Source organism: Phasianus colchicus, chromosome 10 (genome assembly GCF_987193195.1).
Source record: "Phasianus colchicus chromosome 10, bPhaCol1.hap1.1, whole genome shotgun sequence".
Taxonomy (NCBI): Eukaryota; Metazoa; Chordata; class Aves; order Galliformes; family Phasianidae; genus Phasianus; species Phasianus colchicus.
The window spans coordinates 20,738,520-20,752,574 of record NC_143445.1 but is presented as its reverse complement, the minus strand read 5'-3'; the positions used below and the strand labels follow the sequence as shown (position 1 = coordinate 20,752,574).

The window sequence follows — 14,055 nt, the reverse complement described above, 5'->3', positions numbered from 1 at the left end:
CCCCCCATCCGCCCCTTTTGCCGTCGCGTTGCATTGTGGGCTTTGTAGTTGCGGAGAGCGGACTACGAATCCCAGGGGCCCGCGGGGCTGCCGGTTAGTTCCGGACAACGCCTGGTGTGTGGTAACACGGCGGACGCTTCCTTCTCGTAGGGCTTCCGGCGTAGCGGAGGAGCCCCTCGGAGCTCTGTGGGCTTTGCGGGGCGGAGGGGAGCTGAGGTAAGAGGGTGAGGTGAGCTGCTTCGTCCTTTCTCTTGGTCTGGGTGTTGAGAGGATAAGGGTACGTAGAGGAAGGGTGAGGGTGGGGGTCACTGGTGTGTTTGCGTAAGGCCTGGCTTTCCCTTTGGGGCTGCGCTACGTTAGAAGCGTAAAACTCTTTCAGGTATGGGGGCCGGGAAGGGGTGTAAGAAGAGCCCGCCGCAGGTGAGCGCGGTGAGGGCCTGGGCCTTTCCCTTCCTATTGTGGGAGCGGCCCATCAGCAGGGTGACCCGGGCCGAGGGCTCGTCCTTGTCCCCGTCCTTCTCCCTCGGGGTCCTCCTGGAAGGGCAGGGCAGCAATCCCCGCCTGCAGCCCCTCGGCCGTTCCTGGCAGCGCTAGGCCAGCCGTATATTTTTAGCTCGGCCTCGCATTGCTGAGCAGCGCTGTTAGGGCCGGGCCCGGCTCGCTCCAGGTGGGGCCTTCCGCCGACCCTGGGGGCTGGGGGAGGAGAGAAAGTGCCTGTATCGTGCTCCCTGTGAGCACCGAGCTCTGGGCTGTGCTGGTGCTGTTATGTGATTAATGAGCGGTGAGTGTTTGGCCTGCCCATGCAGGGGGCACGGGAATGCTGCTGAAGCCTTGGGACAGGTGAATGTGTTCTTGTTATCAGAGGAACTGATTGCTGAGTGCTGGTTGTTTACCCGTTGGAATGTGTTGTTGTGTTTGGAACTGTTTGTGGCTTATTTGTCAGTGTTTGATAGGGCAATAGCAACTGAATGGTTTTACTTTCAACTTCCCAAGGAGGAGGAAAAGAGCTTGAAAGAGAAGTGAGGATGTGTTGTGTTATTCTGTGTTGTATTGGAGGAAAGAAGGCTCAGAGAGACCTCTTTGTGGCCTTCTAGTACTTGAGGAGAGCATATTAACAGGAGAGAAACCACCTTTGTGTGTGGGTCAGTAGCGATAGGACAAGGGGGAAGAGCTTTTAAAACATAAAAGGGAGATTTTGGTTAGGACTTAAGGGGAAATTCTTGGCTCAGAGCCGTGATGCCCTGGCACTGCTGTCTACAGTTGTGGGTGCCCCATCCCTGGAGGTGCCCCATGTTGTGGATGGGTCCTGGGAACCTTGTGGGGGCAGCCAGCCCACGGCAGGGCTTAGGACTATGGATGGGCTTTAAGGTCCCTTCCAACCTAAGGCATTCTGTGAGAACCAAATATTATTCATTGGGTTAACAAATGAAATTAGGGCCTGGTCTGGGCAGCTGTTGTTTCTTATGTGATAGGCAGACTCAAAAATCAAGTATTTATATTAGAGCATATTAAACAATTTCCATTCTGAACTTCAGACTCTGAATGTGCTGTAAGCCTGATTTCAGAATAGGTTTGGATTATTTTGAAGTAACTGTCTAAAAATAGGCATCTTAGGTTTATTGTGAATTTGTGCAACTTGAATTAGTCACACAAATTGGCCTCACAATAATAAAATGCACAAGCAGTTATGCTTTGTCAGAGTGAAATCACCTGGAAGTGGCTGCAAAAAATGTGCATGCAGGTGTTTGAGAAGTGCATGTTTGCTCTTAGCAAACTGAAGATGCTTATTAAACTTCAGTGCTATTTTCTGATAATATTCCTTTTGCATCTCTTTAGTGAAGCTGCTGAATATAAGAATTAGCAGAATACAGTACCTGTACAATAGGCAGCCTGTTTTATGTTTCTTGTTGTCTTTCCTGGTTTTAGAATACACAGGTTGTTATCATCACAGCTGCTCTAGATAGCAATTTCAGTGAATTCAACCACCCTGCCCACAAGTCACCCTGGCTCTAAAAAGATAAGTAGCTCAGTATCTGAAGCACAAAGGCTTTAAGCTTTGTACCATGTAGTCAAAGTTGTACAGGGGGAATGATTATGATCTATAATTGGAAATACTGTACAGGTAATTTCTCTCCTGATGGGGAAACTTGTGTGTTTTTTCAGTTACTTGTAAATAATCATTAATAAGGGTAACTTGAAGGTACCAAGCTATGCACAGGGTACATATATTGTTAGAACAGCATACTGGCCTTGCACGTTGGTTTTTACAAATGAAGGCCAAGATCTTTGCCTCTGAATTTGGGACAGACCTCGAGTTAAGTGTTTGTTTTTACCCCAATCTTTCTTACTGAGCTTAAATAAGTTTTTCTGATAACCCAAATTTTGGAGGATTTTCTCTCAACACAACAAATCCTCACTACAAGAAGTGGAGCAGAACTTCTTGGTAGTGGGAATAATCCCTTTCTAGTAGGAGCAGAGCTGTAACTTCTGGTTTTGTCCTAAAAGCAAGCCATTGAATTAATCATGCTGGTAGATCAGTGCCTCAGGCCTTCTTCCTCTTAGTGGTTGGCTTAAAAAGAAATAGCATGAATGCTTTAAGATTTTCTCCATCTGAAGTAAATGGAGCCTTGAGAATGGAATAGAGATAGCACCAGTGGTGTAGGTAGATGCCATAGCTGAGGAGTGAAATTCTGCCAGCTTGTACCTCATTTCCATTATTTTCCAGGTTTTTACAAGTTGCGAGCATGAGACTTCTGCCTTCTCTTAAAATGCTCTTGCAAAAGATAGTATATAACAAAAGCCTTTCTTTCATAGATAAATTGCTTGTTTTCACGCTGACCAGTGAGCAGAGGTGGATTTGGGAAAATTTATACGCTTCCTGGTTGTTTTCTTGCTAGGTAGCTCTTCAATTCTGCTACTAGATTTTCAGTGCCTGTCAGAAAATAGCATAGATGAGAGAAGCAAGCTTATATCTTGGGTACTGATAACAGTAGCTGTACATTTTGGGAGAATGTGGAGTTTCTTTTTATCCTTTTAGCTTTATAGGAAGTTTAGCTGAATGTAGGGTGTTGTGTGGTTTTTTACTTGGACGGTTCAGCTGAATGATTGAAAACCTCATTGGGTGAATATGGAGAGAGAAGTCTATAACAGAATTCATTGAAATTCATCTCGAATGTGCTGGTTCTGTGACTGCTGAATAGTTGGGATAGTCTTTTGGTGCTGAAAAATTAAAGGTTATAACATAAGTTTTATATTGACAGTGAAAGTAGATTCTATATTAGTTATTCTCTGGGAATAGAGCTTGATGTGTTTGATGGCTTAATGCTAAACAGACAAGATTATATTAGCTTGCATCTTAGCGTTGTTTTCAAATTTAAATTCTCTTTACACTCACTATATCCATCTTGTTCCTTCTCTCTGATGATTGATTTCATCTGATAGGGGTGAGGCATGACTCGTAATTACACATGCTGGTGAACAGGCTACATTTGAATCTGTGGGTTTGCTGTGTAAAGAAAAAAGTCTTCTATGCAGATGATATTTAGCAGTCTGTCTTTTCCCATAACTCTTACAGTATATCCTAATTTCTCCTCGTCTTCTCCCTCAGACCAATTAACAGTTTGGCCGGTTGAGTAACACCCTTTTTGCCTCTAACAGCAGTTTGTCAGGGTTTTTCATCCCATGTGACAGTGTGGTGGTAAAATGGTTCACCAATTCATAGGATCTTATTCCAGCTTTTTTGAATGTCCAAAAGGCCCCACACAGCAACAGCATTTTTGAGGGCTGCTGGTCTATCTAATAATTCACCTCAATAATGGGGTTAATTACTATTTTGATGGCAACTTGGTCTAAATTGTATTTGAGACTTTTTTCTGATGTTGCCAACAAAAGTATTTGATGTTCTTGTCTGTTTTTTGTGTGCACGTGTATTTAAAAGCACCTCTTGTCCTCGGTCTCAAAAAAAATACCTTTTGTCTTCAGTCCCTTGAGTCCTCTGTGATAATGTGAATCTGGGGTTGATTTACTTTGTTTGAGGAATGTCTGTGCCTGCTAAAGAGGTAATAGATGGTGTATAATTGTTTTTATATGGGGTGTTTAATGATACCATAGATTAGTAACAGTAAGCTTATAGCTCCTCAGAAAATGAGTCTTTCATGGTAGTCCACAGTGCAATAGGTTTTCATAGTCATAAAAATCTGTCATTTCAGTTAATATTTTATTTTCTTCCTGGATACTGCTAACCCATAAAAACACAGTAGCTATATCTAATGCTTGCTTTGTCCTTTTTTTGCCCTTCTGCTTCTGATCAAAAATCTTCTGGGTAATGTTCAGTGATGTTCAGTTACCTGTTTGAAAAGCTTCCTCTGACAGCACAATACTTTAGATAAACACTTGCAGGCAATCTATGAATGCTGTCTTCTGTGATGCTCCTTTGTGTGCTGTCTTGCTTGAGTGTTTATCTTACTGAGCTTCCAGAAACACAGAATTAAAGAGTAAAGCAAACAGCTCTCCCTCCACCCTGCCCATGACATGGCAGAGTCGTTGGTGCCAGCAGTACGCATGTGTAAGAAATGGGACAGCTTGTACTTGCACTGGTGGAGGAAACTTGTTCAGACGAGTCCCCCCCCTTCATGGGTGTAGACTTGGCATCAATTTGTGTAACTTGGAAACAAATGGTTTAAAGATGTTCCCATTTGGGGGAAATGATGAATATTCACTTGTGTTCTCCCATGTTGTCAATAACTGTATGTAAAATAGCTGCTGGTAGGTCGTAAACAGAAAAATAAGTGAGTCTTGATCTGTAATACCATTCATGCCAGCATAGCTGTATGTACCTTTATAAGGACCCAGTGAGCCTTTTTTGTGGCTACACGAGTCTGCTTATGTGTCACACTGAAGGTTTGAATCAAGAGTAAAAATTGGTTTTGCAATAGATAATCCATGTCACAATTTGTATGAAGAACTGTCACTTTTTACTATATTTACATTTAATTTCTTCTTAATGTGCTTTCCCAACTGTTGGCTATTTCTGTAATGTGACCTGCTCCTGAGTATTATTGCATTGGGGTGTATTCATACTGCCCAGTCACATGCATACGTGAGGCATGCATGGTATTTGTAGCCATCTGTGTTGTGTGCTTACTTGAATAAATAACAAATTTCATTTCTACGTACTTGCCCTGGGTGAAAAGATTAAATGTTTTGTTATTTAAATGTGTGGGGGAGAGCAGAATGGGGAATAGAGCTTGAAGTGTCTTAGCATGTTTTGTCCCGTTCAAACTATTGCAAGTGATATTGATTATTGCTGTAGTTTTTACTATTGCTTAAAAATGTCACTCTATTCACTTGCTAAAATATCTGTAAAATCTGGCACTTGGGCATACAAATGCTGGATGTCTGAAGATTCCTGGGAGAGAAAAAACTCCTATAGCACACTATAAAGAAAATCAAAGAAATAAAAACATTTGCATCTTTATTTCTAAATTGGTCATTAGCTTCTTAAACTCAATTATGGCATGTAAAATATTCTCCAAGTCTCAACTTGTTGAACACAAAATCTAGCTGTGTGCTATGAAGATTTCTTATGAACCACAGGGCTGCCATCTTCCTTTTTTCCCCTCTTAATTTGTGTCTGAGCAATGATTGCGCTATCTTGGGCATGATGAGCTGGACTGGGTGGAGAACTTCCAAAACCAAGGTTCAGTTACTGGAACAATTTTCCATTCAGTTAGCATAACTGTTGACACACCCTGAGTGGAAAGATGACTTAAGACTTTTGCTTATATAAGAACAAAGATATAGCATTCACAATTTTTGTATTGTGTATTGAGTGAAATGTAGGGAAATGAATTACATAGGAACTTGCAGTGAAGATTTTGGCAGCATGTTCCTATAAAATACCTGCTTGTTTGGTAAATTGGAATTGGGAGTTTAAAATTGCATGAAGCAGCCTTTCTTTACTTGCTTAAACTCATAATTCCCACACTCTGGGCAGGAACTGATGTTCTAGTTTTTTTCTATTTTAGCACTTATCAGTCATTAGCATTCATGATTACTTGTTGGTTTGTGGTTTTTTTCCTCTCAAAATAAGGACAACTTTTCTCAAGTTCTTCAAATATTCTTGCACGACGAGGAGAAAGAAGAAACATTTCAGTGAATGAGGAGTCTTTTGCTTCTATAGCATTTTTCTTGAGAAGTGGGACTTTGAATGAGGATGACAATGGAAGAGATGAAGAATGAAGCAGAGACCACTTCTATGGTTTCCATGCCACTCTATGCTGTTATGTATCCTGTTTTTAATGAGGTAAGCTGTGTGCTTTTGCTTTAGAATCTAGTAATACCTTTGTGTTAGAAAATCTGATTGCAGTAACAGGTTGCTTACCTTGACAGAGGGAACTTCTTAACACCATTTTATTTCTGTCCATCATTTCACCATTATTTCCAATAACTGCAGTTTCAAGCTTCTCAAAAGTTATTATGTATGTTGGCCCTGATATTATTTTAATTAGGTTTTGCTGAGGATATTAGCAAAAATGCAGGTAAATAAGACTTGTCTTGACCATGCAGTTCCTTTTCAAATTACCATTTTTGTGTTCTTTTTCCCCTTAATCCCTGTAAATGCACACCCAAATTTTTGGGAGGCTGCTTTCAGAGCTGTTTCAGCTCTAACATTCCCAGATTTGATGTAACCTTAGCAGCTTGTGCATTATGTGACAAGAAGTGATGCACGGTGTAGCATGTACCTGTGAATAGCCTGATACATTTATATTCCTACTGCTAATGGATGTAATTGACTAGAATATTTGTCTCTGCAAGTATTAGAGATGGACAAGATGTTTTCAAAAGTCTTCTGTCAGATTTCTGCTACAAGCTGACTAAAAGCAAAGCATATCCAGTGCTGTTTGTTTAGATCATACTTCATATTGTCTATCCCTCAGATGAGATCAGTCTTTTTTCCTCTGTCAGTACCTTTCTTTCACTGGGACATATAAGGCAAGGCATAAGTGTTTTACTTGATCTGTTCTGGTAACACTGAAATTGCTAATAATTCTAAACTTCTATTGCAGCTAGAAAGAGTAAATCTATCTGCAGCTCAGACACTGAGAGCAGCTTTTATTAAGGTGAGAAGTAATTTGTATTGAAGAATGGGCTTTTAAAAGTTAAACAGCATATGTTGAAACTTTAAAGTTTGTATTACTGTGTTTGAGGAATGCATCCTTCACGATCACTAATACTCAATAAAAATGAGTGTACAGTTGCATGGACTGTAAGTTTGGAATGTGTGCTCATGTTAGTAATCTGAATGATTTAAGTATACTGAGCAGTTTTAAACAATCTTGCTTTGTCTACATTGCATGAAAGCTTAAAGGTGGCTTAAATCAGTGAGGATGGAACATCAAATAGAGGTAACAAATCCAGTGTTAATAGGACCAGATTATGTATGATAAGTGCTTAGAAGAACTAGGAATGTATCAGGCTTTGGAAAATGGTTTATAAGATCAATAGGGGATTTTTTTGTGAATGAAAGCTAAGATTGGTATTTGGTGTTTCCATTTACTTAGATCTAACAGGAAATTGAAGAAATGCTTATTTTAATTTAATATATTCTTAAAGAATGAAAATGTAAGTAAGATTCCATAATACATTTAGTAGCTAACTTTTAGCAAAAATAATAATAAACCTACATGCAAGATAAACCAAGCTTTACAACCAAGCAGTGCTTTCCTGTTTCTCCACTTAGTGTGCCTGAGCAGTCACCATTCTCAATTAGAACTCTTCCAAGTTAAATGTTCTTTACGGATAGTGCCAAGGAGCTAAGGTGAATACGAATAACACAGAAACTGAGATTGAAGGAAGTGGTAGTCTTAGTTGAAAACTCACGCACCCTCATTCTTGTTCAGCATAGCATACTCCTGTGATAGCAACACAGGTACTGTGATTACTGCTAATGTTACAGTACAGGAGTACAACAGCATGAAGTAGTTACTCATTACTCTGTAATGAGAGGAAGGGTTTATTGATAAAGTCATTCATATAAAACCACTGATGTAACCCAAGAAAAATATAGAAAATTTTCTAGCAAACTCTGGTGTATGAAGCAAGTTGCATTAAAATCTGCTTTTGTGCTTGCAATATTATGATTGCATTTCTAGAACATTTTTAAGAGCAAGTTTTCTTATAATGCAGGCTGAAAAAGAAAATCCAGGCCTCACACAGGACATTATTATGAAAATTCTGGAGAAAAAAAGTGTGGATGTGAACTTTACAGAGTCTCTCCTACGTATGGCAGCAGATGACGTAGAAGGTAATATCTTGTCTCATGTTGCATAAGGGTGTTCTTCATTGTACTCTAAACAAGAACATGCATTGCCCTGCCTCTTTTCAGAAGAGGTTTACTTTTTCTTAGTAGATTTTTTCCAACTATGCTGAATAGTAGGAGTAGCTATTTCTCTGAATACGTGTTTTGGAGACATTAAAGAAACAAAGTCCCACCACCTCAATTCCCCAGACATGTTCTTGATTAGGAGGAAATGGATGCTTTGAACTGTTTGTGTGGGAAGTTCACCTTTTGCAGCTCAATTCAAATAGAAAGCATCAGTTACACTGACAGGGGAGCAACATACAGTGGGTTAAAGTTCTTTTAATACTGTGTTTGGTTATTGTAATGTTGTCAGCATTCTTCTGAAATAAAAATGGGCTCTATTCTTTCTGCAATTTTCAGTAAGAAAAGTTATTGTTGGGCTGCTTCTGTTAATACCTTGAAATCCATCATGGCAATGCTAGTGCATTTTGTGAAGTGATGTTTTATTTAAGCTGTCAGTGGGAGCTTCTGGATGACAAACTAATGGCATTTATGGCATTTTCCATATATCTACCTTATTAGAATATATGATTGAAAGACCAGAACCGGAATTCCAAGATCTGAATGAAAAGGCACGAGCACTTAAACAGATTCTTAGTAAGATCCCAGATGAGATCAATGACAGAGTGAGGTTTCTTCAGACAATCAAGTAAGTACAGTATTTTATATTTTTATGGAGTTTGAGGAGCCTAACTTTGCATTTAGAACTGAGTGCTCAAATGCTGTGGGAGGTGCTAGCAAAATTGTTCCCATTAGAAGAGAGTTTCTCATATGTACAAATGAAAACAGAGCTGAACATTTTTGAAAAGATCCTCATGTTAGTAGATGGTAATTCAAATTAGTAATTAGCAAGTTAAGTTCCATGTCCCTTTCTAGTATTTGATTTCTCTACATCATCTGAAATTCCTTCTGTGCTACTGTTAAAAGAGGATTACATTTCTATGTTTGAGCTTATGGATATTACAATTCTTTTCATTGTCAAATAGGGACATCGCCAGTGCAATAAAGGAACTTCTTGACACAGTAAATAATGTCTTCAAGAAATACCAATACCAGAACCGGAGGGTATGTGAAATATCTTTTTGATACAATATTTCTAATAATAGAAGAGGAAGCATATTGTTTTGATCAAAGGCTGAATAGGAGAGCGTAACTGGTCAATGACAGTGTTTGGTAATTCTCTACAGTTTTGTAGGAAGACTGGTTTAAAAAAAAAAAAAAAACACATAAAAAGAACAACCCATCACCGCAGTAAATCTGTTCCTTTATCTACTTAATACATATTTTCTTCTCTCCAATTACAGTGTACACAACAGCATCTCAACTTAGACTTCTTGGTGTTTTTCTTTTCTTAGGCACTTGAGCACCAAAAGAAAGAGTTTGTAAAATACTCCAAAAGTTTCAGCGATACTCTGAAAACCTATTTTAAAGATGGAAAGTAAGTGTATTTTTGTACTAAGCTTATACACAGTGAAAAGGTCTTGTTTACCTAACTGGTGTGACTGGGGAAAAATGAGACAAAATGGGGCAAGAATTGTATGTGTTATGCACTTACCCCATACATGCCGAAAAAGACCGGCTTTGTTCAGCCCTATGTGAAGCAAATGCTGTGCTGTAGATATAAGCTTTACAGTGCCTCAGGTATTATCAATATTGCAGAAAATCCCAGGTAATGCCTGTGTTCCTTGGGAATGAAAAGTCATTTACATCTGTTTAAACAATATGTTGGCTAAGATACCCTGTTTGCATGAGGAAGGAAGAGCGCTAAATGAAATAGCTACTCTTACAGGTGTCATTGAGTAGGAAAGCTCAGTGACCCCATGCGTTTGAAATAATAAGTTGCTTCCTTGTGCCTTCCTATGTGCCTGCATACTCAGTACTAGAGTAAAAAGTTTCTAATTCTGAAATTATCAGGGGTTGGAATGTTCAGCTATGAAAAGAACAGATATGTAATGATCATCTGCTCTGCACTTCCTTAGTTACTTAAAACCCTAGAACTATGTAATCAAGAACCAAAGTTTTTTTTTCAAGTTCCTGCCAATAGACTTCTTAGAAATAGCTATGCATGTGCGTTTGCCCGTTGTAAGCTTCAGGTCCATCATAGTATACTAATACATCAAGATGCTTCCAGTTTCCTTAGATGCTAATATAGTTAGTTATCCAGACTTAACTCTGTGTTTACTGAATGGCATTCTTTCAAAAGTGACTAAAACATGATTTTGTTTTTCTAACAGGGCAATAAATGTGTTCATTAGTGCCAACCGACTAATTCATCAAACCAACTTGATACTCCAGACCTTCAAAACTGTGGCCTGAAAACTGTATATGTTGAGAGCTGTACTTTTCAATGGTGGATAGGGTACCTTTATATGTAAATTTTAAAGTTTTGACTGTATAAATTATCAGCCTCTCTTGAGGGGCCTAATGCAGGATTTTGAATGGGATTATTGCCATCTTACACCATATTTTTGTAAAACATTGTAGCTTAATCATAATCTCACGATGAAGATTTTGCATCACTTTTTGCTATTATCATTCTTTTCAGAATTATAAGCCAAAAGAATTTACGCCTTAATGTGTCATTATGTAACATTCCTTATAAGAATTGTAAATATTTGGTGTTCTGTTTCTGACATTTTAACTTGAAAGCGGAAAACTGCAAGATGATGTATTTAACAATATTGGTGGCAAATATTCAATAAATAGTTTACATCTATTAGGCTGTCTTTTTGTATGTGAACAGAAAAGCATAACTCATCTTAGAACTGCAGAGTATTCATTAAATTGAAAAATTGAAGCCAGTTGGCAGTCCAAATCAGTACAAAATAAGGGGTTTTCCTTACAAGGGAGGCTTTTGGCTGTGATCAGATACTAGATCAGAATACCAGAATAATTCTATTAAAATGTCTTTGGCGAACTAATAAAGAACCTCAGGAGTGAGGTGTCTTTTTTTCATAGAAACAAAATCCAACTTCTTAATCTTTTTGTTGATTGTAAGTTAACACTTTTCATTACTATTCCGTGGTTATGAGGAGATTACTCTTACCTTCACCAATCACTGCATATATTTAAGTATTGACAGTTTTTTGTATTGGGAACCTTTTGGGAAGGAGGAGGAGAAAAGGTAAGTCTTCCAGAAGTGATGTTAATCTTATGCCATAAGGCAGCTTTTGCCAGGGACTTAAGTCATGTGGGGCCTGAATTGAAAGATGTTCTTTATCATCAATACAGCAACTACTGATTGACAGTGAAATCTTGTCTGTGTGATTTCATGGGAGTGTTTGGCAATTTCTAACAGTATTGTGCATTTCCCTTTGAAGTGCATCTTTATTTTATTTTGAAATACATGAAGTCTTTATGGAGTGAATTTGTAGATGAAGCAATCTGTAAAGCTGCAAAAGCCTATTGCAAGAGGATCGCTCGACACTGAAGGAGTACAATTACTGCAGGATTAATGTTTCATCTATGAAGAAATGTGGTCAGGCTTTCTTCCACAGTAATTTGGTGCATTATAGCTCATCTGGGGCAACTACCTTAAGCAGAGTACATCAGATGGGTCTTTGAAATTGTTTGCTTGTTTAAATGATCTAGAAAAGGAGAACATTAGATATCTGCTGTCCTCTAAAATAGCCCTGCATACTTGTATGTGGAAGTATTCTTTGACTGAAGTACTGATTGTAATAATGCAAAAGTGTGAAGAAGAGTGTTAAGTAAAAAATAAATTCTATGGAATGTATGTTAATTTCATGATTGCATAAAGCTGTAAGCAGGACAAGTCCTTAATCCTGCTGTGTGGGATGGTTTTGTTTGAGACACTGTGCTTACCTAGCAAGCTGAGCTCAGTAACACAAAACTATTCTTTACAACTCATTTTAACAAGTAACAAGAGTTTCTAACTATAGTGTGCTAAACTGGATGGCAGAAAAGAGCAGTAAGGAAGGAGGCAGCCTGCCTCACTGAATGTAGTGATTTGATTTGCGTCTTGGAATTAAAATGGATTGTGTAAGCTGAAGTCCTTGTTCCAAAGGGCATAATGAAAAATAATTAGGTAAAAGGCAGGAAGAAGTCACAGCTTTTAGTACTTGATTTGAAAGTAGTGTTTGGTACTGGGGAAAACTGTACAGTGGCTGTAAGGAGAGACATCTATAAGTTTGGTTTACTTTCTGTGAATTGGATCTAGTTAATAAAATGAGGATTTTTATTGATTTGGATTGAGGAACAGCTGGCAGTCTTATCAGCTGAACAATGACACTGTTTATGTATTTGTTCTGCAGGTACAGGTGAAAATATATGCATGTATTGTGACTTGGATCCCAAAGGTGTCCTAACTGACACCTTGACATTAAAATCAAAGAAGCTGTTAAACGAGCATTTCTCTTCATCAGTTTATCCTAAAATCTTTATTGGGTAAAAATGCCTGCTATAGTGCTACACTTCAGGTTTGTAGTCAAAGTTTTTTGTTCTATTTGTAAACTCATTGTGTTGTTTTTTTAACCTTTAAAGTAGTGTGGAGTTATTCATTGCCATCCATACCTGGCAGTGGGAAAACCTGGAAAGTGAGATGAGGTCACTCTTGTATCGTGTGCAGTGAATCCATATCTGGTAGTCTTAAGAACTCAGCTTTATCTTTCACTGAGTACCAGTTAGGGCATGTCTGTCAGAATTGCATTGTGGTTTTGCACTTTTAAGTTTCTCGATCAGCTAAGATACGTTGCTTTCCTTAGGATTTCCAATGCAGCAGCTGGTGTTGCAGATTCCTGTCAGAAAATCTATACTGTGAACTTGGGTTATAATTCATACTGTTAACATGCAGAATAAAATTTTGTTTATTAATGATGTAAAGAAGTATTGTCTTCAGCACTTGTTTAATCTGTGCAGAAATATTGAAAACTTGGATTGATTTATGTCTGGTTTAGAAATCTGTAAGGCATGTCAGGTGCCCAGCTTCCGTATAAGCTTCATCTAGAGCTGGAGTACTGATGTGGGTGTGATATTCATGGAAGAACTGGTTGAGGCCTGATGTCAGAACATTGTCTGATGTAAGAAAGATGGTGGGATAGAATCAGCTTTGATTAACCATTATCTTTTCATACAACCTTACCTAGGTTATCACTGAAGTGTTTTGTTTTCGTGTTCTTTTCAAATCTTTCGCTGTATGACAAAGGAAAACATGTCTTGTTTGTTCTGCAGCTGTTATCTGATCTTTGTATTTTACAAAGAGACTGCATATGATTCTCTGGGAGTTGGGTGGGGAATTAAATGGTGTCTAGACAAGCTTGCCACAAATTTCTTTTCAGATCATTCCATTATTAAAAGAATGAGAGGGAGATAAATGTGAGTGTGTAAGGTAGCAACCCTCACATTTGGCACAGCAGTGATTATCACTTAGCTGGGATTAGGCACTGGCTGTTCCACTTGAGAATACTGCTCTGCCATGCTCAGTCTGGCTGTCTGCAGGACTAAGCAGTGCCTTCTGAAAACAGGTGCTGCAGGCAAATTCTGCTTGTGAGCTGTGGGAACTTTTCTAGCTCTGTGTAATGATTCAGTGCATTTGTTCACTGTCTTTTTTTACTCCAGGGTTTTGGTTTTCTCACTTCTGGGCAGATTTTGCTTTCAGAAAAAACTAGTAGGAAACATGTTTTGGGAAAAGAACCAGTAATGAGCTGTAACCTTGGTACTACAGCTGAAAAGGT

At 38.7% G+C, this 14,055-nt stretch overlaps 1 protein-coding gene across 2 annotated transcripts; it reads left to right on the top strand.

Moving 5' to 3' along the window:
• The first annotated feature begins 61 nt into the window (after positions 1-61).
• On the top strand, positions 62-13,183 carry PDCD10 (programmed cell death 10). Of its 2 annotated transcripts, none has more exons than XM_031614566.2 (8): positions 62-216; positions 6,092-6,304; positions 7,068-7,121; positions 8,188-8,305; positions 8,885-9,011; positions 9,349-9,427; positions 9,718-9,800; positions 10,597-13,182. In XM_031614566.2, exons 2-8 carry the CDS (start codon positions 6,209-6,211, stop codon positions 10,676-10,678), a joined length of 639 nt encoding a protein of 212 aa, XP_031470426.1. In that variant the 5' UTR covers positions 62-216; positions 6,092-6,208; the 3' UTR covers positions 10,679-13,182. The 2 variants fall into 2 exon arrangements, with proteins under 2 accessions (XP_031470426.1, XP_031470427.1); XM_031614567.2 differs by having other exon boundaries at positions 63-229; positions 10,597-13,183.
• Positions 13,184-14,055: the final 872 nt, after the last annotated feature.